The 24799-nt window shown below is 45.5% G+C and overlaps 1 protein-coding gene across 5 annotated transcripts in view; it reads right to left on the minus strand.

Annotated features, from left to right (window-relative positions):
* Vps11 (vacuolar protein sorting 11) overlaps positions 1 to 24799 on the minus strand; it is a 152533-nt gene that overhangs the window by 51908 nt on the left and 75826 nt on the right. For all 5 annotated transcript variants that reach the window (XM_065435343.2, XM_065435341.2, XM_065435345.2 and 2 more), the window contains 6 exons: positions 11103 to 11388; positions 9879 to 10054; positions 7523 to 7573; positions 7376 to 7464; positions 1757 to 1831; positions 1606 to 1695 (listed from right to left, as the gene is read on the minus strand). In XM_065435343.2, coding sequence (XP_065291415.1) covers positions 1606 to 1695; positions 1757 to 1831; positions 7376 to 7464; positions 7523 to 7573; positions 9879 to 10054; positions 11103 to 11388 — 767 coding nt within the window. The remainder of the gene's footprint in view (positions 1 to 1605; positions 1696 to 1756; positions 1832 to 7375; positions 7465 to 7522; positions 7574 to 9878; positions 10055 to 11102; positions 11389 to 24799) is intronic.

The raw sequence follows: 24799 nt of genomic DNA on the forward strand, positions 1-24799 counted from the left end.
GACACTCGGTGCTCAGCAATGGTTCTTGTGGGCAAGAAAAAAATCTCACGAATAACGGGGGATTCGCTGGCATCTTTTTTGCCCAAAAACTCAATGTAAGACTTCAGCAAACTTGCCAACCTTAAAATCTGAAAAATGCCACAGTTTAAGCCAATAAATGCCAAAATCTGGTCAAAAATAATAACTGTTTTACAGCAAAAGCTCGTTAATTCGAAATCGCTTAATTCGAACCGCCGGTTAATTCGAACTGATGCCCGGGTCCCTGCAAAGCCCTATGTATATCAATGGGCCGGAACGCCCGATAATTCGAACGTACCGGTACTCACGTCGGTTAATTAGAACTAGGAGCCGGCAGCCGACATTGCTTCTCGTAAATAGAAGTCGCCTCATAACGAGTACAATGCATCGAAATTTTTTTTTTTAATATGCACAGCGACGAGAATAAATAAGCCAGCGCACATTTTTGCACGCACGAGGCGAGCCGCCAATTTCCTTGCTGGAGCCTCCGGCGTTGTTGTTGTTGCGACTGAGGGAAGGATGAAAAGGAAAGTGCACGGGCCTGCCGATTGGCTCAGGCCGAGCCATCACCGCTGCCGCGTGCAGATAGAGGAGAGTTCAAAGATAAGAGGAAAGAAAGAAAAGAAAAGACGCGCGTCGCAACAACCGCGTACGCCGCAGCGGACGCTGGCAGAAAAAACAGATAAGCGGCCGAAGCCGCGCTCGCTCATCGCTCGCTGCACACCACTCTCCGGCGCATGCCGTAGCAGGTTTTCTAGTGTCATATTTCATCATTAAGCCTGACGCTCACGTGGGTACATTTATCATTAGTTCCAGGCGCATAAATTGATTGGATATCTTTATTTCCTTTGGTGTTTGGACTCGCATGATCTTAATACCCGCAATCGCCGACCTCAAAGAGTAGTAGTGCGTATTCCTCGATGACGATCCCAGATATGGCTATTTTGGCTTCGGCCCTAGCAGCCAAATGCAATGGCCATCTTTTTTTTTTTTTTTTTGCCGCCCGCTCGTTAATTCAAACTCCGCTTAATTCAAACAACTTTTCAGTCCCCCACGAGTTCGAATTAACGAGCTTTTACTGTATTACTCAAGATGTTGACTATTAAATGAAATAATTTTGTGGAGTTTATTCTCTTGGGAGGCTGTGAACAGGCCTTCTGTTCTATAGTTGCATTAAATATTCAGCGATATTTTCTTTGGCACAGAGAATACCCTGTGCTAAAGAAAAATGTTCATGAGGTTTTTAACAGAACAGTCACGTAATAGCCGCCAAGTTTTGAAATGAGTCCGAAGTACCAGTCTTTAGAAAATCAATGAGCAAATGCACTTGTATTTTCTTTAAATAAGTTTCTCGCTCTAAGCTGGACACAAATGAAAAATCAAGGTTATTGGTGCCAAGACAACAATAGTAAGGAACTCTGGTATTTTGTGACAAAACTGCAAAGGTTGGCAGGCTCTGTTTCAGCAAGCATTTTTGCCATGAACACACAAGCAAACATGCACGTAGAGCCCTAAAAGCATACTGTCCCATTGATAAAGAGGGCCCTGCACAGTAGACATTCCCACCAAGTTCCTAGCAAAAGGATATGCTGCAGTACAGTGGACAGATGCTGGCTGGCACCCTCAGCTCGTGCAAAGAAGCCAAGTGCTTGAATCCAGAGGTTGGGATCATAGATACTGCAAAGGTAATGGCCTCAGTCACCGCCAGCTCACTGCTTCTAGGGGGCACTACACGCACCCAAACTTCTCACACAACTTGATCACGCCATCGTAGTCGCGTTGGTCAATATGGTAGGCGAGGATCTGGTGGTACCTGCAAGATTCCAAGTTTTGATGTACAGCACCACACACAGTTACCAAGTCTGTCCAAAAAGTAACAGGGCTAAGCCTGTTCTGTAGGCTTTGTATAATTGGGGTACAATTTTTATGTAATCAAGTAACGTGACGTCTTGATAGTGTATAACTATAATTAAAGCTTTTTGTAACTGTTTGACTTTTTATAACATACATTCGTTTGCACCCTTGTCATTTCATTCAGCTGTGAGAGCTCTGGAATAAACCGTGGAGATGGAGCAATGGATGAACATGATATTTGCTGTCCGGTTGGGGAATAATTCACTAGAAACACTTAAATGCTTCGGCAAGTGTATGAAGATAACACCTTGTCATGCACACATGTGTCTGAGTGACACCATAGGTTCAAAGAGGGGCGCAAGGAAGTGGAAGATCAATCCAGGAGCGGGAAGCCTTCAGTAAGGAAGACTGATGGTAATGTGGAATGGGTAAGACCAGGTGTTGGGTGCTTGCTGATTGTCAGCTAACTGTTCAAATAATTGCCAGCCAGTTGCATATGCAAAATGACAGCACTTGGAATCACCAAAGATTTTTGTGTGCATGAACTCAGTACAGAAATAGGGCAATGGCTGCTGAATTCTTACCAAAACGAGCTCCACGTGCAGTTGCGTCAATACATGATCACACGTTTTCAAACTAAACCAGACATCCTTTAGAGATTCATCACTGGGTATGAAACACGTATTTGTTGGTATTACCCAGAATTCAAGCACCAGAGCTGTAATGAAAGTCTCAGACTTCGCCGAGACCAAATAAATCAAGGCAGTCCAAGTCAAAAGAGGAACACTTGCTGATCACGTTTCTCAATGTGAGAGGTACCGTCCACATTAAGTACTCACCACGGGGACAGACAGCTATCTGGCAAGTGCATACGAAAATACCCTGTGGCATTTGCATCACTTAGGGCACAACAAGAACTGGAGCTTGTGGCAGGACAAGACTTCGCAGGACAAGATCCTGGCCAAAAGGAACATCACTATCTTGAAACAACCTCCCTATTTCTCTGATCGTGCTCTCTATAACTTATTCTTATTGCCCAAGCTGAAGGCGACTATCAATGGGGCTCATTCTGAAGGTGCAGAGGTGGTCAAGGGGGCTGTAATAACAGCGCTGCAGAATATCCCAGAATAATCCTTACACATAGAGGTGTGGTACACATGGGTGGAAAAGCATGTTGTTAGACTGCAGGAGAATTACCTTAAAGAAAGCACCTTGTATTTTGCCATTTTGCATATAAGCAAGTGTCAGTGATACCAGTCCCATTACTTTTTAGACGAACCTCGTATATTTAACACTTCCTCAACTATGCACTTATACAGGAGCTCATTCATGTTGATATCTTCGTTTCTACTGTAATGAAGTACATGGCAGTCTTCGAAGTAGAAAGGATAGCAGACGACGGAGCAGCCAACACCAACAAGAGGACGACGAAACAGAAGCGGAGGCCTCGTACAGTGAAAAATGTTAAAAATCGCTCTTGGCAGTTTGAGTGAACTCCAGTCGGACAAAATCATTCGAACACCGCTGGGCCAGGTGCGCATGACTAGATCCACAGAGACAGCTGAACCCGCATCTACGCATGTTGTTCTAAAGACCAGGTGGCCGTCTACAGGAAGCAGAGCGCCTCTGGCCGGCACCAGAAGCACAACGTCAAAGCGGCAGAAGTTTGCTGCCACCTTATGCTAAAAACTGCTGCCGTTGTCCATTTGAGTTTGCTGCCTGCTGCTGTCATCCATTTTAGACTGCTGTGGGCTTCTATTCAGTCGGCGGCAGTCTGCATTTCCTGCCCATTCTGCCATGTACTTCATAACACCTACATGGTTGTTCACCAATGAAAATTTGTCAAAATTGGATCTGTCACTTTTCTTCGAGAGAAGCAGGTGCCACCTAGTTGGCGGCTCTTCAAGTGTGGAAATAAAGAAATGTTGCTGTTCAAGCTACGAACTTGCACACTGCATGCAGAATCAGTCACCAAAGAAAAGGCTAATCACAAACTCCCATAAGCCCATTACAGTGCTTACAGAAATTTAATTAGACTCGAACCTTACTTGTGAACAAATTTATCACTTTGCAGTCACATATTCATGAGTTCCAAATAGGTGGCATCAAAACCACATCCCCTGCAACAGCTCTCTTGTAGTAACAAATGTGAACCTCAAAAGCCATGCTTTTGTGGCCTGTATGTGGCAGAAGTGATTACAGGAGCCGGAAGCATGTCATGGTCACCATGTTTTGGACACCACCTATTCATAAAGGCATCCATCACAAGCTTAAAAGAGCTGAGCTAAGCTCACTCCAGGGCCTACAAGAACTAAATTATACTCGAACCTCACTTCACAGGAAGGTTTAGGGCTTTAGCTTGGGGGCTCCTATCTAAATACATGGAAACATATAAATAGCTTTTACTGGCAACCACAGCACCAAATTTGATGAGGTTTGTTGCATTTGAAAGAAAAAGTGAAGATCTAGTTACCCGTGGATGCCAAATTTTGATTTAGGTCGGCAACATTTCTACAAATTCCAAATTTTAAAAAAATGTAACTATCAAGTTTACAACTCTAACTCAGCAATCATGAACGATACAAAAATTATTTGAAGTGCATCTAATAGTACATCTAAAGCAGGCAATATTGAGATATTATACAGGGCTCTCAATTACACCCCTTATATGTGAGTAGGACTTTTGCAGAACACTCACAAACATTGTAACAAATTCACATAAAATATAAATTGATAGATCAAATTTGTTTGCTTCAGATGCTTTAACAGATACTGTTTACAAAACTGTGATATTCCTTTTTGGTGCAAAATTGCAGATCTGTAAACTTCATGGTTGAATTATTCTTGCTGTTTTTTTAGCATACCAATTTTTGGCAATCTTTGTGGAAAAATTCATGTCCTAAATTTAACCTCTGCTTCCTATCGTCACTAGAATTAAACTTTCTTTCTTAAATGCAAGAAATATTATTCAAATCGGTTCAGAGGCTGCCTCATTAACACATTTCTGAGTTCTACATGTACTAGAATAGGCTGCATTGGAGTTGGCACCGAGCTAAAGCTTCCTCTTAAGAATTAGGCCATCTGTTTACAGTCACTTATTCATTATCTCATGACTCAGTCACAAAGCTGCTAGCCAGCTTACTCATTTAGAACACAGCTCTAAACCAGCTTGGTTGTCAGGGTTTTGAGTCGCTACATTTTTTACTATCAAACAACACTTGTCTGGTCATATGCAATGCGGGTAGCTCAGTCAAGTAAAACATAAATCACATTTCTAGCTCGCATGTGCATGCAGCAGCCACATTAATAGCACATTCAGCTGGTTGCTTTCGAGTACTTTGAAGGAGTGCTTCACATCTGACTGGTCAAAATTCAGCACTCGAAACAAATTGGTCTGGTTTCTTCAAAAGTATCACACTCCAGCTCAAAATTCTCAGAGGACCTCTCACCGTTGACCGGACAGCATGACCAAGATCTGGAGGAGTTCAGTTCAGAAATGAGTACCAATTAGTAGGGGTGTGCTAATACTTGAATATTAATGAACTGAATTGAACAGGGAACATTCAAATTATTCTATTCATGAATCGAATATCTACTATTTGATTTTTCGAATAATCAATATATTCGATGTGAAGACCCACACAGTGCCACAGGTTGCGTGTACTGCGGAGCCTCTCTTGTTTGATGCCACCCAAACGAGCGTTCATTTTTGGCGCAAAAGGCGCACTGAGGGTGCTGCAGACAGGCAGCCCTGGCTGACACATTGAGCTTCCCCGGCATTGGACGATCTTGCTGTGACCCTCTAGATTCCAGGATCTGGTAAGTGGCAAATAACGCTGAACCTGGCAATGAAACAGCACGGACGGCACCCATTCTTTACCAACGGCACCGGCTGCGAGCAGAACAATGATCCAGTCACATGATGCGTGGTCCTTTCACTTGTCATGCTGATTGGCCTTACTATAACCCACCTGCAGGAAAGCTGGAATAACCAATTTGTGTTTTAGAGAAAAACTGGAAAGAAAAGCTTTCTATGCAATAAATAAAGGCTGCCGCAGAACACAGGCGCACTATAAAACTGAGAGCCTCATTGGTATTGTTGCATTCTCCAGGGTAGCGTACCCCACCGCTGCCGATCAGTTGTTGCGACGCCCGTTTATCGAAGCTCAACCGACGTTACTATTGGGTAGCATAGCGTTGTCGGCGGGCTGCAGGCATCTGGTAGACCATGGCGACCGGACAAGGACGAGGTGATTTCTAGTGCGAAACTTGCACCGTTTATTCAATGGTTGGTGAAAGATGAGAAGAAGAGAATGAAGTGTAAAAAAGTACATTGCGGGGCCACTTAAATAGGCCCTCTAAAATCGTAGGCGGGATCTTGCTTACGTCAACGTCACGTGACATGCACCGAGTCCCACGGTACTTGGCGGCAGCACCCACTGCTTTCTGGTGAGGTTGCACGAGCCCGCCTACGCAGGTGGCAACCTGCAGGTCCGAGATACTAGACACTTAGCCTTTCTTCTAGGCGACGTTGGTTCACGGAAAGGACGTCTAGTTGCGGAAGGGCTCTGATCCACTGTCCCAGTTGACGTCTTCACGAGCGTGCCTTCGATGGCGGCAGCCTAGGCGTCCCGTCTGGTTCGCGGAAAGGGTTTTCACGCACACACACAAAGGGGCCTGTGAACACTGCTGGGCGTCCGCGAGACCGGCATCCACTCGACACAACCACAGCAAATTAGGAATCCATTCTTCGTTTCACTTAGGCATGCATACACACGAAGGGGCCCGTAAGTAGTGTGGTGCACCTGCCAGACCGGTAACCACTCGAGACAACCACGCCAAATTGGAAATCCATCTTCCTTTTCAGTTGAGCAGGGTCTTTCGAGCATCCTTTTTGCCCAGTGTGGTACATGCCAACCGTTACAGTATTCAGCACAATGGAACTAATTCACTAATTCATTGGTTGCAGAGGGGAAATGCTCCTTATATGCAACGGAAATTTTATTGATAAAAAAATACCTTCCAGACCTTCATATACTAGAATTGAGCTGTAACCTGTGCTGGCATACAAATTTCGTGTTTCCTTTAATAAAAGTAGACCGTACTGTATATTTTGATTTCTCTATATGTACATAAGTTACTGATAGCTTGCTACATTCTTGTTATGCAATGCTAGGAGATTCCCGAGCATGTTCAGCCCTGTGTTCTCTTACCAAAAATTTGTAAGCATGAAATTTTGTGAAAATCTAATATTCAACATTTGATTCAATATTCAGCTTAATTTTCTTGATTCAATTTTATATTCGATTCAAAGTCTACTATTCAGTATTTGCGCACCCCTACAATTGAGCTAACCAACAGCGAAATTACCCAACAGCAATTATTGTACATTCGAGCTTTCAATAAAATATTAGTCATAGATGCTTTTCTTTGTAATACACTTGGTTAATCAGCCATGGTACCAAGGGGTAAAACAGCTAAAGCTGCAACAACAGCAACTCACAACTTGGCCTTCTCGTAGAGATGCAGGATACCTGGCTTGAAACCATTCATCTGGCACAGCACCAGGGCCTGGTCCAGGTCATATCGCGACTGCAGTGCACAACACTTTCTTGTGACACCACACCTGCTACATGTTGTGTGTACTCACCTGCATGTTTCGCAGCATCTCCATGATGTGCTGTTCCCGAGCCTGCCGTGCCTATACAGGTACAGAAGCCATTTCATTTAAACACTCTATGATAGCACTCATAGGCCTGCCAAAACTTTGTGCACACAATTCCAGTTCTCTCTGTATTATTCCCAGATTTGTCAACGCATGCAATAAAATGACTGGATAAGAATACTGGACATCCAGTATAAAAACTGGATGTCAGGCAAGCGGGTTGTAATACGGTTTCAGGCGGTTGACATGTACTCTCTCTTGCCCATGACGATGCAGGTCTGGTGACACTGTGAGTGGCTCAACGATGCAGTTGACTGGTGAAGTGGCATTGATGATATGGCACGGACCGTGATAATGTGCAAGGAGTTTGGAAGAAAGGCCAGGAATGTGGGCTGGTATCCAAAGCCACACAAGCGAACCAGGAGCAAAGCTGTGCGGTGATTGATGAGTATGGTCATGTGGTGTCTTACGACGTTCTTGAGTCTCGCTAGTCAGGGCACGTGCCAGCTGATGGCAATCTTCAGCATATTTGGCGACTTCGGAAAGCGGAGTATACTCTGTAGCATCAGGTTAGTACGGCAGTATAGTGTCCAATGGGCATGAAGGCTCACGGCCAGACACAAAGAAAAAGGGATAAAAGCCGCTAGTTACTTGCATCGCAGTGTTGTATGCGAACGTAACAAAGGGGAGTACGGTGTGCTAGTTGGAGTGGTCAGATGAAATATACATCGGCAACATGTCACCAAGTGTGCGATTGAACCGCTCGGTCAGATCGTTAGTTTGGGGGTGGTACACGGTCGATTTTTGGTGAATTATCCTGCACTCAGCGAGGAGGGCTTGGATGCCCTCCAACAGGAAGACACGGCCCCTATCACTCGTTAGTTAACTCTCTTATTATTCGTTAGTTCTCTCTATTATTCTCGTTAGTTAACTCTCGTTATTAACTCTCTGGGAGCACCACACACGCGGAGGCTCGGCTAGTTCAACAACATCAACGACCCATTGCATTTGCCGCATTGACTCCTCCTCGATGCAGCACTCTGTGCCTGCCGTGCCTCGTGAGGAATGGCGGTTTGCTTCCACAAAATGTGCGACAGTGCGCATTCACTGGGCTCACTCACAGACGCCACTTAATACTGACACCTGTACTTATCTTTATCGGGCGACCACGTTTTGCTGCCTAACAAATGTTATCGCGCAGCGATAACATCGCCTGACGCGAATGGTGTAGAACTTTGTGGAAGGCACGCAGGTCCCAACGATTAGTCTGGAACATTCGACGACAGCTGTATAAAAGCCGATGCGCTTGACCCGCTGATCAGATTTTTGCCGATTGCCAAGTGTGTTCGCCACTACCGTTGTTCTTTGAGTGTAGCCTGTTTTTGAGGACACAAGTTCGCCCAATAAAACAGTTGTTTCGTTAATCACAGTTTTGTTGCCTTCTTACCCGTCACTACCATGTGACAATACTTTGTTCAACCAGTGTTTCAAAATACCTCGATTGACAGACGTGGAGATCGTAGCAAAGTTAGTGGCCAAACGAAGACGCTGCCAAAGTTGATGCCACAAGCGCTGACGTTGCCCCACACCCAACTTCAATTGAGGCTGTAGCTGCTTTGGCCCTTCTGCGCCACTAGTTCGGTGCAATAGAAAGCACCGGCATATCACTTGTGGATCATTTAGACTATGTTGAGGACACCATGGTTAAGCACGTGGCTGCCAATAAGACGCAGGCTACACTGCTGTAGTACTTTCAGCCAAAGAAGTAAATATTTTGTGTGAAGCTTCAAGTGAGTATTTACTGCATTACAATTGGTTCATTGTTACATTTATACAAGCCTTTTAAGAATTTTTTTTTATTTTATATATTGAATTCTGGCTATATCTAACTATTTTGCGATCACCGCGGTGTTCGATATATCGAGGTTTGACTATTACCATACCAAGCTCTCAACTACACTGACAACAAAAAAGGTTCTCTTAACTCTGGAGGAAACCTCAAAACTGTTTACAACAAGGCGACTGATCATTCCATTGCCACAATAATAAAAGAGCAACAAATTGTTCTCTGCCAAGTCCATGGCCAACTCGAATAAAATCCCTCACTTCCAGTCATTCTTCAGCAACTGAAACAGCAGAATTGACTGATGTCCAATAGTACTATATTATGAATCTCTAAAGGAACCCCTCTAATAAGAACTATGAGCAATTATTCTTGGGGCATTTCCAACTGATTCAAGTCATTGTAAGTGTTCCCAGAACACCAACCCCTACCACCTCCTTTAATCATGCCTACCCTAGATAAAACCAGTCTTCCCTTACTGTTGCCTCAATTCCTCACCTCTGGGTTCGCCTCATGTTTGTAGGCTTGCAGATGCAATTCTAGCAGAGTGTTGTAGACCAGGCTGGATGAATCTGGCTGCACCTCTACCATATGCTGCAGGAACCGCAGCAGCTCTTCTGAATTGTTCACAAAGATGTGTATGAAATCTTCCGGCTGTGACCGACACGGCCAGGCTGCAAAGACGGAAGTACATTGCTCTGCTTACTCCTTCTGGCAATGAGACCCAACAAATGATGCTGCCACAACCACGGCTTTGCTGTTTTCTCTCTGCACTACACATGCCAAGGCCCATACCATTTCGCTGATGACTGATTGGCAGTACTCTCAAGGCCCATCAGGCATTACAGAGAGGAGTGGAATGACATGATATGGTTGTGGCACACTTCCTTGCAGTTGGTACTGTCGGTGATAGCAGCAATAGAGGACAGGGAGGTAGTTTCACTCTGTGCAGATTCACTGATTACTTCACATTAGAACATAATTTTAAGCAAAAATGTCTATTGTTCCACAATATTCTGTTTTTATTCAACCTTATTGCCACTTGGCAGTAGCTCAGGTATATAAGGGCCATTGGCCTTAACATGTTGGCATCAGTTGGGCACAGCACAAGAATTGAGCAAGTTGAGCACAACGTTGCCTAGATATGGACATATGATCATCCACAGGTTGTGGCACACTTAGTATTGTCAGCACTGAAGTGCCTGCACTCCCCCCCTCAGGATTCACCAGTGGTGAGCATGTGTGTAGACTGTGTTTTATGAGATAAAAGATGTTAGTCTGGCTCCTGTGACAAATTCATGTGCAACAGCCACTAGCCAGCATGCGCAGTCTTCACTTCAATTTGGACACTAACGAAAGCCATGGGCAGAAATGCAATGTAGAAAAGCTTATTATTAGAAAGCAGTTTAGTGATCCTGCGACCTCATGGTAACTCCACTGAGCTTATATTAAGCTGGCATAAGAGTGGATGCCTGAGCTTGTTGGTACTGCATTGCTAAAACCAAGAGTTCAAAAACAACAGACAGAGCCAGCCACGAACACCAGGGCTCTCCACTTGCTCAGCTGCACTTGCCACTAAGCTTGGTTATCCAGGGTACGTTTTTCTTAGTGCTCTACTTGATGTGAAATGCTTCATGGATATGTGTTCAGGTTGTTCCACTAAGACTTGGATCAATTTATTCTGTCAATTAAATGGTTTCAGGAGAGAACTAAGGCCCTTACTTCCACTGCGACCAGTGCAGAGTTGCATAAGCAGCTGGGTCGTCTCAGCCGGGATCGCATCCAGTAACGCCTTGCCATATTTCTGCATGTAGCCCTCTGCTTGTGCATGGTCCAGCTGGCTGATGTACTGCAATGCATCTGCATAGTCTTTGCAGTCATCCAGCTGAATGTGCACATACAGGTCATGGCAACCGTGCTTCTTGGCCAGGTGCCGTGCTTGGGCAAAATAGCCAGCCTGGCGGCAGACCCGCACAGCTATCTCCACGTCAAAGGCCACGTCCTCCGTCTGCAGCCACAAAAGCCCGATCAGGTGCTGTTTCCTCATCATTTGCATTAACAAGAAAATGTGGAATTCTGTCAATTATGTAAAAAACAAAGAAAAAAGGTGCATTGCATCTTATAAAGGTGATGTGTTTTATGAAAAGAAATCTTATTGAAGAGAACAATGTTAGTGACTAACAATTTCAAGATTAAACAAAAAAAGACGAAGATTGCACTGTTCACAGTGCGTGGCAGCTACTGCAAAAGCACTGAAGGTCGAAGCGTTACAGCAGGCTTCAAGGGTTAATAAGCCCAGTCAATTTTATTTAGATGTAAACAACAGAAAAAAACATTTCCCTGTGGAAAACCCCATTTAATTACACCCATCTGGGTTCTTTTAACATGTAGCTAAATGTCAGTACATAAGCATTATTGCATTTCATTTCTATTGAAATGGAGTGCAAACCTTGACGATTCATATGCTTAGATAATGACAAAACACACATACTCCAATATGTTGGAATGGATAGATGAATTAAAGAGGAATCCCTGTGCCGAAGTCTTACCTGCATCACACGCACACAAAAAAAGATTCGCAGATGTAAGCGATTCCCAGTAGCCTACAACCCCATTTGCAACATGCAGTCAGGGCGCATGGTTAATGCAAATGGGGGCGGGGGGCTCTGTAGAGTTTCTTACAATATTAACTGGAGGAAAATCTGGCACCACTGTTTATGCAAGCGAATGTCCCACTGAACACTGTGCCACCATGGGAATGCTCGAGCATATGAACATATGAGGCTTCTCTCAAACATGGCTTCATACACAGTATTTTTCTGCACAAAAACTTTCATAAAATGAAATCATCATACAAAATATTTTTTGTGCCCATACTGCATCATTTTTTTTAATTGCATTTAATTCAACATGTGAAGTAAACAAAAACAGATCCTTAAAACTGATGCACAGTGAGTGCAGACATCGTAGCTTTGTTTTTCTTCCAAATTTAGCGTTACTCCTATACCGTGCACATTTGACATAATTGCAAAACCAGAATGAGCTCTCATGATTTAATTTATTTATATAGTAATGAAAAAAATTGGCAATTCATACACCACTTTAGTAAAGAATGAACCAAGTCACAGATGGAATGCTGTTAGTCAGACTCATCTTCACAGTGTCTTGGCTCTCTGAGAAAAATGCCAATCTAAAGCCTGACAGCACCCCAGTTTTCCCTCTAGGCAATTATTAGAAATTCTACAGGTAGGGAGGGGTTCAAACATATTAATGCATGCTTGAGCTAAACAGGCAAGGGGAGAGAGGAGATCATACAAAATGAAGCACTATCTTTTCTTGTATAACATGCAGCACAATTTGGCGACAAATACATACGTGCCAGCATGAGAACTTCCAAAATTTGTAAAACTCCCACACCCATGACACCAAGGAGGCTGGGGAGGGGGATAACATACATATTCTTTAAAGCCAGCCCAAGCAAATGCCTGCTGTGGCATACATATGCATATTTTTATTAATGATCGTTCATCTTTAGATGCAATACACCTGTGGTGTACAGTCAAGTACACCTGTATTTCTGCCAGTGTTGTGCTGTCGCTGTTCACCGATGTAAGGACTGCAAAGGCTTGATTCAGATCCACATGTGAATGCTTTGGAGCACAGCGCACATCATCCTCAGAGTTACAGTCGCTGGCTACGCCTGCTGCAGTGTTGTCATGACGTGCGCCTCACACATGACGATACCCAAACAACTCTCTGGGATCTGCTGCTTCCATCCTTGTTTCTGTCAAGCACAGAATGTGTGCTTCCATTAGGTTGATGTCATGCATAATGTCTTGTCGATGTTTTGGCAGCGATCGCATGTCACTACCATGGGTGCTTGACTTGCCAGTTCACTACATGCCTTGGTAATGGAATGTATACGATGTTTGCTCAACCTTTGGAACTCATTGGTCAATAGTTTGTCGCGATTCTCCTTGCCATGGTGGAATTTGAAGTTTACCACCAAAGGTTGTGGGTTCAAGTGCCTTAATTAACTATATCTTAATTAACTGTGCCTTAACTGCACCTTATTACCTTGCCTTAATTAACACCAAAGGTCACAGGTTTGGCTCCCACCAAAAGTTGTGCGTTTGAGTGCCTTAATTAACTGTCTTAATTAAATGCACCTTAATTAACTTCACCTTAATTAACACCAGAAGTAGTGGGTTTGACTCTTGATCTTCACAATGTCAGTTAGAATCCAATTTGGAGATATGGCTGGTTCACCTATATCTCCATGTTGGGTCGTGGGTTCAAGCACCTTAACACCAAAAGTCGTAGGTTCGACTCCAACCAAAGGTCGTGGGTTCGACTGTCAACCTTCACAATGTCAATTGGAATTTAACTTGAAGATATGGCCGGTTAGCGCGTAATGTTACATAGTAATTTGTGCTGCTATAGAAAGCCACTGTAAGGAGAAGAGGAAAATGATGCAACACTGACACCGATCATTGTTACTGCTCTGCCTTGTGGTTTTGAGCTATGCATTCTCCCTATATATATATCCCATGTAAATATTTTTCCCTGTAATATTTGGTGGAGGTGCGGGGTAAACTTGCCACAAAGCGAATCTGGATCTCCACAGCGGACTGCTCTAGTGCCATGGCTAGCACAACAAGGTGTCCTCTGCTACACACTGGACCCGGGAACTTTCACCAGTGTCAATGACATCAACATTGAAGAATGGTTGGCGTGGTACGAACGCATCAGCAACCACAACAGGTGGGATGTGACACTTCTGCTGGCTAATGTTATATTTTTCTTGCAAGGAACCATGAAGGTATGGTTTGAGATGCTTTAACCCAACATTATGACTTGGGACACATGCAAAGAGATGCTGCCCTATCTTTTCGGAAAGCCTGTTGGACGCCATTTAGCAGCCAAGAAAGAGCTCACCTCTCGTGCCCAAACATCCACGGAATCATATGTATCGTACATTCTGGACATTCTGACTTTGTGTCAAAAAGCAAATAAAGACATGTCAGATTAAGATAAAGAGGGATACATTTTAAAAGGCATCACAGACGATGCATTCAACCTAGAGCTGTGCAACGTTTGAGTCATTCACAACAGAGTGCCAACAGTTCGAACAAGCTCAGATCAAACATATCGCACAGACTTCGATCATCTTCCCAATACAGTTGCCATCCCCTCCTGTGACAACTTATCAACATCAACAGCCTGCATCACTGAGTTTGTCGCAAGCCATCCGTCGCAAGCTAGTGGCGATGGTTCCAAGCACTCACGGTCCACAGGTACACGACGGCTTAACCATCTCACTGATTCAAGCCGTCTTCCACCAAGAGATTGCAAATATGAACATTCAGCCAACCGTTCGCCAGTGCTCTGTCCCTGCTGCTCCTGTCATTGCTGCTACTGTTGCACTGAGGCCAAATTCAAGCCAACGTTACAGGAACCCAGTGGAGTGGCAAACACCGGACAACAGACCTATTTGTTTCGTGTACTCTCGGGTCTACCACATCTCCCGCCACTGCCGCAGCTGCTCCTCCTCCTCAGCGCTACCACATGCTGACCGCCCCTTTGAACGTGAATCTTGACCACAGGCACCTCTCGCTGAGCACTGCAATGCTAACCTAAACAGATGGAGGGATACTACCAGCCATTCACCCTCCCCCCAACGCTGCCAGTTCCATTTGCCTCCACCTCGACGGTACCCTTCCACACCTTATTCTGGCCGCTTCTTAAACTAAACAATGCAGCTCTCGGAGGTGAGGCTGCATTGACAACCTGGACTGCAAAACCTCTCTTGACCCTTGCTTCCAGACCTAACCTAATCAAAGTTTTTGTTGACGAAGTGCCTGCTACAGCTCTCATTAATACTAGGGCTCAAGTGTCAGTAATGCACTCAGATCTTCGTTGTGGCCTCCGGAAAGTTCTGACAATTGCCAAGTTACCTGCTGTTCAAGTAGCCAACGGCAGCACCACAGCCGTGATGGGAATGTGTACAGCCTGCATAACCACTGCCGGTCATCCAACATCCATTCTCTTCACTGTGCTTGTCAAGTGCCCTCATGAACTGACTCTTGAAATACACCTCTTGACAGTCCACTCTGCCCCTAATGATTGTTTAACCGGTGCTCTCCACCTCGAACTTCCCGAGTACTCTGCCGACACTGCTGCAGACCAATCCCGACCTCGGTGTGTTGAATTTGTACAGCTGCAATGCAACCTAGTGCTGCGACCTATGTCCAAATGTCTCCTTTTCCACTTCTTTGCGATGGCCAATATGTGGTATCCCCCCTCTATGACGTTCTTTTGACAAAACAAATAGCACTTTGCAGTGCTGTTCTCACAATTACCTGCAATCGTGCGTGGCTCCCCATCCTGAACTTTGGATCCACTGCGCAGGTTCTTGCTCAAGGTGTCACAGTTACCATGCTGTATCCATTGAATGGCTTTGCAGTTTCTGCATTAACACCAGATCTACCTACCGTCTGACCCTGCTGAATCTTTGGCACCACCCAGCTCTGGTCAAGACCAGAGCTCAGAGCTGGGTGGTGCCAAAATTGCCAAAACGCCAAAATGATAGCTGCCGACCTGTGTCCTGACTATATGTCCTACCACTATCTGATATCAGCAGCCGTCTGCTAGGTCGAACCAACTTTGTCAACCATTCTAACCACACCGGCAAGACTCCTATCCATGGATGGTCTTATTGTGTGTCAACAGCTGAATGCCAGGTTATACAAACAGAAATGGACAGAATGCTCTCCAAAGACATCATCGAGCCTTCCTGCAGTCCATGGGCATCACCCATCATTCTGGTTAAAAAGAAGGACAATACCTGAAGATTCTGCATCGATTTTTATGATCTGAACAAGATTATGAAAAAGGAAGTGTATCCTGTTCCGCATATCTATGATGTGCTGGATTGCTTACACGGTGCCAGTTATTTCTCTTCGATCAATTTACATTCAGGCTACTGGCAAACTGCTGCCGATGAAAAGGATCATGAAAGGACTGCATTTGTAACCCCAGATGACCTCTATTAATTTAAAGCCATGCCTTTAGGACTATGTAATGCCCCTGCTACGTTCAAACGAATGGCGGACTCTCTTCTACGTGGTTTTAAATGGTCCACGTGCCTCTGTTACCTTGTTGACATAATTGTTTTTTCCCCAACGTTCAAGAGCCATCTCCATCGGCCCTCAGCCATTCTTGACGTCTTTCAACGGGTCGGCCTACAGCTCAATTCCGGAAAATGCCATTTTGGCTGTCATCAAATACAAGTTGTTGGACACTTGGTCGACGCTACTGGTATCCAGGCTGACCCTGACAAATAATATGTGCTGTCAGCTAATTTCCATCTCCTCGTTCGTCCGCTGATGTCCGAAGTTTCCTTGGGCTGTGTTCATACTTTCGAAGCTTCATTAAGAATTTCACTGACATTGCTCATCCTCTCACCAACCTCCTCAAAAAGGACATTAGCTTCTGTTGGGGACGTGAACAGGCTGAGGCATTTTCAGCGCTTACTGCTCCCCTCATAAATCCACCCACTTTGGGCCATTTTGATCCATATATCTACATGGAAGTTCGCACTGATGCAAGTAACCACAGAATTGGCACTATCTTGTCCCAACATCAACAGGATGCAAATCACGTAATTGCTTACGCTAGCTGCCTTCTCTCAGCCTCAGAGCGGAATTATTCAATAACTGAATGCGAGTGCATTGCTCTCATTTGGGCCATTGCTAATCTCCACCCTTACCTGTTCGTCAGACCTTTTTCTGTCGTTACAGATCACCACACTTTATGTTGGCTGTCCTCACTCAAGGACCCCACAGGCTATCTTGGATGCTGCGCTTTACGTTTACAAGAGTACACCTTCTTGTAGCAAGTATGTGACACCCCCTCGGGCATAATCTTGGTTTCGCCACCAAGCTCGGTGGCCTGCTAAAGCTCGGCAGGCAACATTGGTCACCGCACCACAATAAACACCGACGAGCACGGCTGCTCGCCGGTCAGTCATCGTTCAGCACCACCACGCTGCGGAGCGTCCGTCTATCGAAGGGTGCCTTGAGCCCTCCCTTGTTCACGAGCCCGGGTGGATCGTGACACTTCTCTGTGTCCTATAAATCTGTGCAGGATGCCGAGTGCCTCTCCCACTATCTGGTCGATCTGCCCCATGCCGAAGAACTTAAAGCCAATGCTTGTGTTTTGACGATTACCGACTTCCTCAATGTCGCCATCGAACAGCGTCACAACCATTCTTTACGATCTCATATCGAGCGCCTCAGCTCGGCAAAGCCCAACCGTTCCCTCCACCTGTTCCTGCTACTAGATGACACCTCACACCGGCACAACATGCAAGCCGATGGCAGTGAACTGCTCCTTGTTGTTCCCCAGCACCTACACTCCACTATTCTCAAGCAGGGTGTCTCCCGCACTTATGATCGCATTCGCAGATGCTTCTGGCCTGCGCTATAACGCCCCGTTCGACTCTATGTCGCAGCTTGCAAGCTCCGTCAATGCTGCAAGAAGCCTCTTTTGCTTCCTGCTCGGTACTTCCAGTCAACAGATGTCCCAAGTAAACCTTTTTGCCATGTCAGCTTGGACCTCCTTGGCCCTTTTCCAACGACATCCTATGGTAACAAGTGGCTCGGCATCGCAACAGACCATGCCACGCATTATGCCCTTACCCGAGCACTTCCAACTAGCTGTGCAACTGATGTCAGAGATTTCCTACTTCACGAAGTGATCCTGCACCATGGCGTGCCTTGTCACCTACTCACTGATAGGGGCTCTTGCGTTCTTTCAAAAGTTGTCGACGACCTTCTCCGCTCTGGTTCTACTTCTCACAAATTCACCATGGCTTACCATGCACTCACCGCACTCACACACATGCTCTCCATGTACGTCTCCAATGACAGCACACAGGGTTTGGGACTGCACTTTGGCATTTGTTACATCTGCCGACAATTCATCATGCCAAGATGTTACTGGCTACTGTCCCTTTCATCTGCTGTATGGCCGCAACCCGCTCCTGCCTCTTGACTCTCCGCTCCCTCCCGACGCCAACTCCACTATTTTCTATGCTCCCGATGCCATTGTTCGTGCAGCCATAGCACATCGCATTGCCCGTGACTGACTTGAGATGTCTCGGACAACCCAGAAGCTCTTCTATGACCGTCACCATTGAGATGTAAGCTTCAGCCATAGGTCGCTTGTCCTGCTCTGGCCGCCTTCAGGTCATGTTGGCCTGTGCCAGAAACTGCTCCCATGCTACGGTGGGCCCTACCGGGTCCTGCGCCAAGTGAGCGAACTAATATGTGAAATCTCACCATTGACTCCAAAGTCTTCCTCTGATCCACCAGTGACTGACATCGTACATGTTTCCTGACTGAAGCCTTATAATTCGAACACTGAGTTAACACACTAAAATGCACCGCAACGGTGCTTCTGCCACCGGGAGTTAATGTTACGTAGTAATTTGTGCCGCTATAGAAAGCCATTGTGAGGAGAAAAGGAAGAGGATGTGATGCGAACATCGATCAGTGGTTTCAAGCTACACATTCTCTCTCTCTCTCTCTCTCTCTCTCTCTATATATATATATATATATATATATACATATTGTAACGTAGATTGAAGACGAGTCTTACAAAATATACGCTTCTCTTTAATGGCAGGCCAGAAGAAGAGCGTGAAGCGCACAAGCTTCATTGTCTTCCAAGGCGCCGGCCGTTGCGTGTGCCGTCCCGCGGTGTGGGAGCCCCACAGCATTGTGTCAATAGCCCCCCATGCGAAAAGCAACTCTCTCGGTCGCATGAAAAAGTTCTTTCAGCGACGACAACAAATGGAGCTCCTCAGGTGCAGCTCGGTGTTCACGTACGCGCATAGTAGGGTTTCATGCGCACTACATGAACAACTTTAGCGCGAGGACAACGACGGGGCGAACCGGGGTCAGAACTGCAGGAGACGACTTCGTAGGTAACGTCACCGAGGTGGCGTGTAACCTTGTAGGGATCAAAATACCGGCAGAGCAACTTTTTCGAGAGTCCACGGCGACGGATGGGCATCCAGACCCACACGAAGGCGCCGGTATTGTAATAGACATCGCGTCGACCCTGATTGTACCGAAGGGTGTCGGCATGCTGTTGGCTCCGGATACAATGCCGAGCAAGCTGGTGGGCTTCTTCAGCTCTTTGTACGAACTCTTCTACGTGTTCGCTGGTCAGGCTATTATCAGCCAGAGGTAGCATGGCATCAAGTGTGCACGTGACGTGACGTCCGTATACTGCGTAGTCTCCTGTACAGCAGTGTTATATGCGAAGGTCACATAGGGTAAAATCTCATCCCACGTCTTGTGCTCTACGTCAATATACATGGAGAGCATATCACCCAGCGTTCTGTTCAGACGTTCGGTTAATCCATTGGTCTGAGGGTGATACGTAGTGCTCTTGTGGTGAGAGCAATGCGTCAGCTGGAGAACGGCCTGCTAAGTTTGGCTGTAAATGCTGCACCGCGGCCGGTGATGACAACAGACGGTGCACCATGTTGTAGGACGATGTGGCGTACAAAGAACTTGGCCATTTCATACGAGTTTGATTGCGGAATAGCTTCGGTTTCCGTGTACCGAGTTAAGTAGTCGGTAGCGACGACTATCCATTTGTTATGCGAAGAGGTCACTGGGAATGGCCCAAGTAGATCCATTCCTATTTGTTGGAACGGTGCTTGAGGAGGGTCCACAGGGTGGAGAAAGCCAGCCGGTTTAACTGGTGGTTTCTTGCGACGCTGACAATCACGGCAGGTCTTCACGTACCGTTTCACAGAAGATTAAAGCCAGGGCCAGTAATGCTTCTGTCGTATTCTTGCTAATGTGTTAGCAAATCCCAGGTGTCCCGTACATGGCTCATCATGGCAGGCTTGCAAAATGTCTTGGCGCAACGCCGACGGCACGACAAGGAGGTACGTATTGGAACCGCTTCCGCAGTTTTTCCTAAAAAGGACGCTGTTGTGCAAGCGGTACGATGATCAGACGCGCACGAGCGAGCGGGGTAAAAAACCTGCAACTCCTTGAAGGTGTTCGATCAACGGCAACAGCTCAGGGTCAGTGCACTGGTGCTCAGCCATCTTTATGGCGTCAATAACGCCGATAAATGGCAAGTCATGGTCAGGGTCCGATGACGTCGTAGGGAGTGGTGCACGTGACAGTCAGCGTCGCTGTGCTTCCTCCCAGATCAGTAGACAACTGTTATGCCGTACTAGGAGTCAGATTCCTGATTAATAAGAATATAGCTGGTAACATACAGGAATTCTATAGCGTTAACAAGAGGGTGGCAGGTCTTGTGAAACTTAATAAAAGGTACAAAATGAAGGTTGTACCAGTCTACGCCCCTGCATCCAGTCTTGATGACCAGGAAGTCGAAAGCTTCTATGAAGACGTAGAATCAGCGATGGGTAGAGTGAAAACAAAATACGCTATACTCATGGGCGACTTCAATGCCAAGGCAGGCAAGAAGCAGGCTGGAGACAAGGTAGTGGGGGAATATGGCATAGGCACTAGGAATAGCAGAGGAGAGTTATTAGTAGAGTTTGCGGAACAGAATAATGTGCGGATAATGAATACCTTCTTCCACAAGAGGGATAGCCGAAAGTGGACGTGGAGGAGCCAGAACAGCGAGACTAGAAATGAAATAGACTTCATACTCTGCGCTAACCCTGGCATCATACAAGATGTGGACGTGCTCAGCAAGGTGCACTGCAGTGACCATAGGATGGTAAGAACTCGAATTAGCCTAGACCTGAGGAGGGAACAATAGAAACTGGTACATAAGAAGCCGATCAATGAGTTAGCGGTAAGAGAGAAAATAGAGGAATTCCAGATCAAGCTACAGAACAGGTATTCAGCTTTAACTCAGGCGGAGGACCTTAGTGTTGAAGCAATAAACGACAATCTTGTGGGCATCACTAAGGAGTGTGCAATAGAAGTCGGTGGTAACTCCGTTAGACAGGATACCAGTAAGCTATCGCAGGAGACGAAAGATCTGGTCAAGAAACGCCAATGTATGAAAGCCTCTAACCCTTCAGCTAGAATAGAACTGGCAGAACTTTCGAAGTTAATCAACAAGCGTAAGACAGCTGACATAAGGAAGTATAATATGGATAGAATTGAACATGCTCTCAGGAACGGAGGAAGCCTAAAACCAGTGAAGAAGAAACTAGGAATTGGCAAGAGTCAGATGTATGTGTTAAGAGACAAAGCCGGCAATATCATTACTAATATGGATGAGATAGTTCAAGTGGCTGAGGAGTTCTATAGAGACTTATACAGTACCAGTGGCACCCACGACGATAATGGAAGAGAGGATAGTCTAGAGGAATTCAAAATCCCACAGGTAACGCCGGAAGAAGTAAAGAAAGCCTTGGCAGCTATGCAAAGGGGGAAGGCCGCTGGGGAGGATCAGGTAACAGCAGATTTGTTGAAGGATGGTGGGCAGATTGTTCTAGAGAAACTAGCCACCCTGTATACGCAATGCCTGATGACTTCTAGCGTACCGGAATCTTGGAAGAACGCTAACATAATCCTAATCCATAAGAAAGGGGACGCCAAGGACTTGAAAAATTATAGACCGATCAGCTTACTGTCAGTTGCCTACAAAGTATTTGCTAAGGTAATTGCAAATAGAATCAGGAACACCTTACACTTCTGTCAAGCAAAGGACCAGGCAGGATTTCGTAAAGGCTACTCAACAATAGACCATATTCACACCATCAATCAGGTGATAGAGAAATGTGCGGAATAAAACCAACCCTTATATAGGTATAGCTTTGATGATGATGATATGTGGTGTTTAATGGCGCAAGGGCCAGGTTTGGCCAAAGAGCGCCATGACAAGTGGTAATGTTGACGGTGTATTATGAAGATGTGACTTGGCTGTAAAGTGGCCTAAAAATATTCGCTGTAAAGTGCGTAAAATTAACGTGTTATAAAATTATGGCGATGACAGATGGTGAATACTATGAACATTAAAATCCATCGTAGAAGAATGATGCAAAATAGAAAAATATAGGATGTTAAAATTACTTGGAGCACTGCTGCCTCGCCAGAGCCCTTGAGACACAAGGGCCTAGAGGCATGTGCGATACGAAAAAGCTATCGCAGCGGCATCCTCTGAAGAGAAGACCCGCTACGAACATGTGGGGCTAAAAACATGCAAAACAACATCTTTCAGAAAACTTAGGACTGCGTTGGTGTCAAATAAAGGTTCTGGGCCGAGTAACATAACAGGATGAAGGGGGATGTGCTGTCGGTATGCTAAGGGAAAATGTTTCTTTCTTTCATATTCGGCTTCCCGGCACTCCAGGAGGACGTGGAGGACGGTCAGCCTCTCCCCGCATCTACCGCAGGTTGGAGGATCATTTTCAGTGAGTAAATAGTTATGCGTGCCAAATGTGTGTCCTATTCTCAGACGACAGAATAGGACATCTGTTCGGCGTGATTTTGTTACAGAGGGCCAGAAACCTAATTTTGGCTTTATTACATGCAACTTATTATTTGTTTCCAGGTCCCACAATCGTTGCCAGTAGTTTCGCAGTTTCCTTCTTAAGAAGGGTTTCAGGTCTGTGACAGGGACCGCAGCGGTAGAATTAACAGTGTGTGATGCAATTGATATGGCCATCTGGTCCGCTAGAACATTACCCTGGATGCCCCTATGGCCAGGCACCCAGCATATAATCACATGCTGGTTAGATACATATGCTTTACATGACATGGAATAGAGTTCGATTATAACAGGATTTTTGTGCTTACAGAACGATATCAAAGCCTTCACAACACTTAGGGAGTCCGTATATATGACTGATTTTTTGAGTTTTGATTTGCTAATATGCTTCACGGTCGACAATACTGCGTAGGCCTCAGCCGTAAAGATACTAGTTTCTGGATGCAGTACGCCGGATTCCGAGAAGGATGGACCGACGGCTGCATAGGACACCCCGTCGTGTGACTTTGATGCGTCTGTGTAGAACTCCGTGCAGGAGTGTTTGTGCTGGAGTTCACGGAAATGCATTTGGATTTCAATGTCTGAAGCGTGTTTTGTAACTTGCATGTAAGATATATCGCATTGTATGAGCTGCCACTCCCAAGGAGGTAGCAGCTTGGCTGGATGCATTAGGGGGAGCTCGAGGAGTGGCACATGCATTTGATCACTAAGCTCCCTCACACGCAGCGAGAAAGGCTGTCTTACGGAAGGACGATTACGAAACAGTGTAGCATATGTCATATCATTAATGGTGTCAAAACAGGGATGTTCGCGATTAGAGTGTACTTTCAAAAAATATGTTTGGCTGATGTATGTTCTCTGGATATGGAGTGACCACTCATTCGATTCTGCATATAAACTTTGTACGGGACTCGTTCTGAAAGCTCCTGTGGCTAAGCGGATACCTAGATGGTGAACAGGGTCTAGCATCTTTAGCGCGCTCGGGGCGGCAGAGTTATATACCACGGCACCATAATCTAATCGTGACCGGATGAGGCTCTTATAGATATTCATTAGACACTTTCTGTCACTACCCCACGTAGTCTTAGATAGAAGTTTCATTAGGTTCATTGTTTTTAGGCATTTTTCTTTTAGATATTTAATGTGTGGTATGAAAGTGAGTCTATCGTCAAGTATAATACCTAGGAATTTGTGCTCCTTGTTTACAGGTATTTGGTGTCCACACAGTTCTAAGCAAGGATCCGGGATCAGGCCTCTCTTTCGTGTAAAAAGAACAACAGAACTTTTGTTAGGATTGATTTTAAATCCATTTTTCTCTGCCCACATTGACACTTTGTTCAGGCCATGCTGTACCTGTCTCTCGCAGACTGCAAGGTTACAAGATTTGAAAGCTATTTGAATGTCGTCCACGTAGACAGAGTAAAAGATGGCGGGTGGTAGTGAAGCACGAAGCGTATTCATTTTCACGATAAATAGCGTGCAGCTGAGCACGCCTCCTTGGGGTACACCCGTTTCTTGCGTAAAAGGACGTGAGAGTGCATTGCCGACTTTTACCCGGAAGGTACGATTTGACAGATAGCTTTTTATTATATTAAACATATTACCGTGGATGCCCATTTCTGACAAGTCTCTTAAGATTCCGTAACGCCACGTCGTATCGTACGCCTTCTTCATATCGAGGAATATGGATAAGAAGAATTGTTTGTGTACAAATGCGTCCCGGATATTTGCTTCTACACGTACAAGGTGGTCAGTTGTGGAGCGCCCTTCTCGGAAGCCGCACTGATAAGGATCAAGCATTTTGCTCTGTTCAAGAAAAAAGATGAGTTGCCGATTTATCATTTTTTCAAACACCTTACAAATGCAACTTGTGAGGGCTATTGGGCGGTAACTTGCCACTGAGGAAGGGTCTT

The sequence above is a fragment of the Dermacentor albipictus genome, chromosome 2 (assembly GCF_038994185.2).
Source record: "Dermacentor albipictus isolate Rhodes 1998 colony chromosome 2, USDA_Dalb.pri_finalv2, whole genome shotgun sequence".
Taxonomy (NCBI): domain Eukaryota; kingdom Metazoa; phylum Arthropoda; class Arachnida; order Ixodida; family Ixodidae; genus Dermacentor; species Dermacentor albipictus.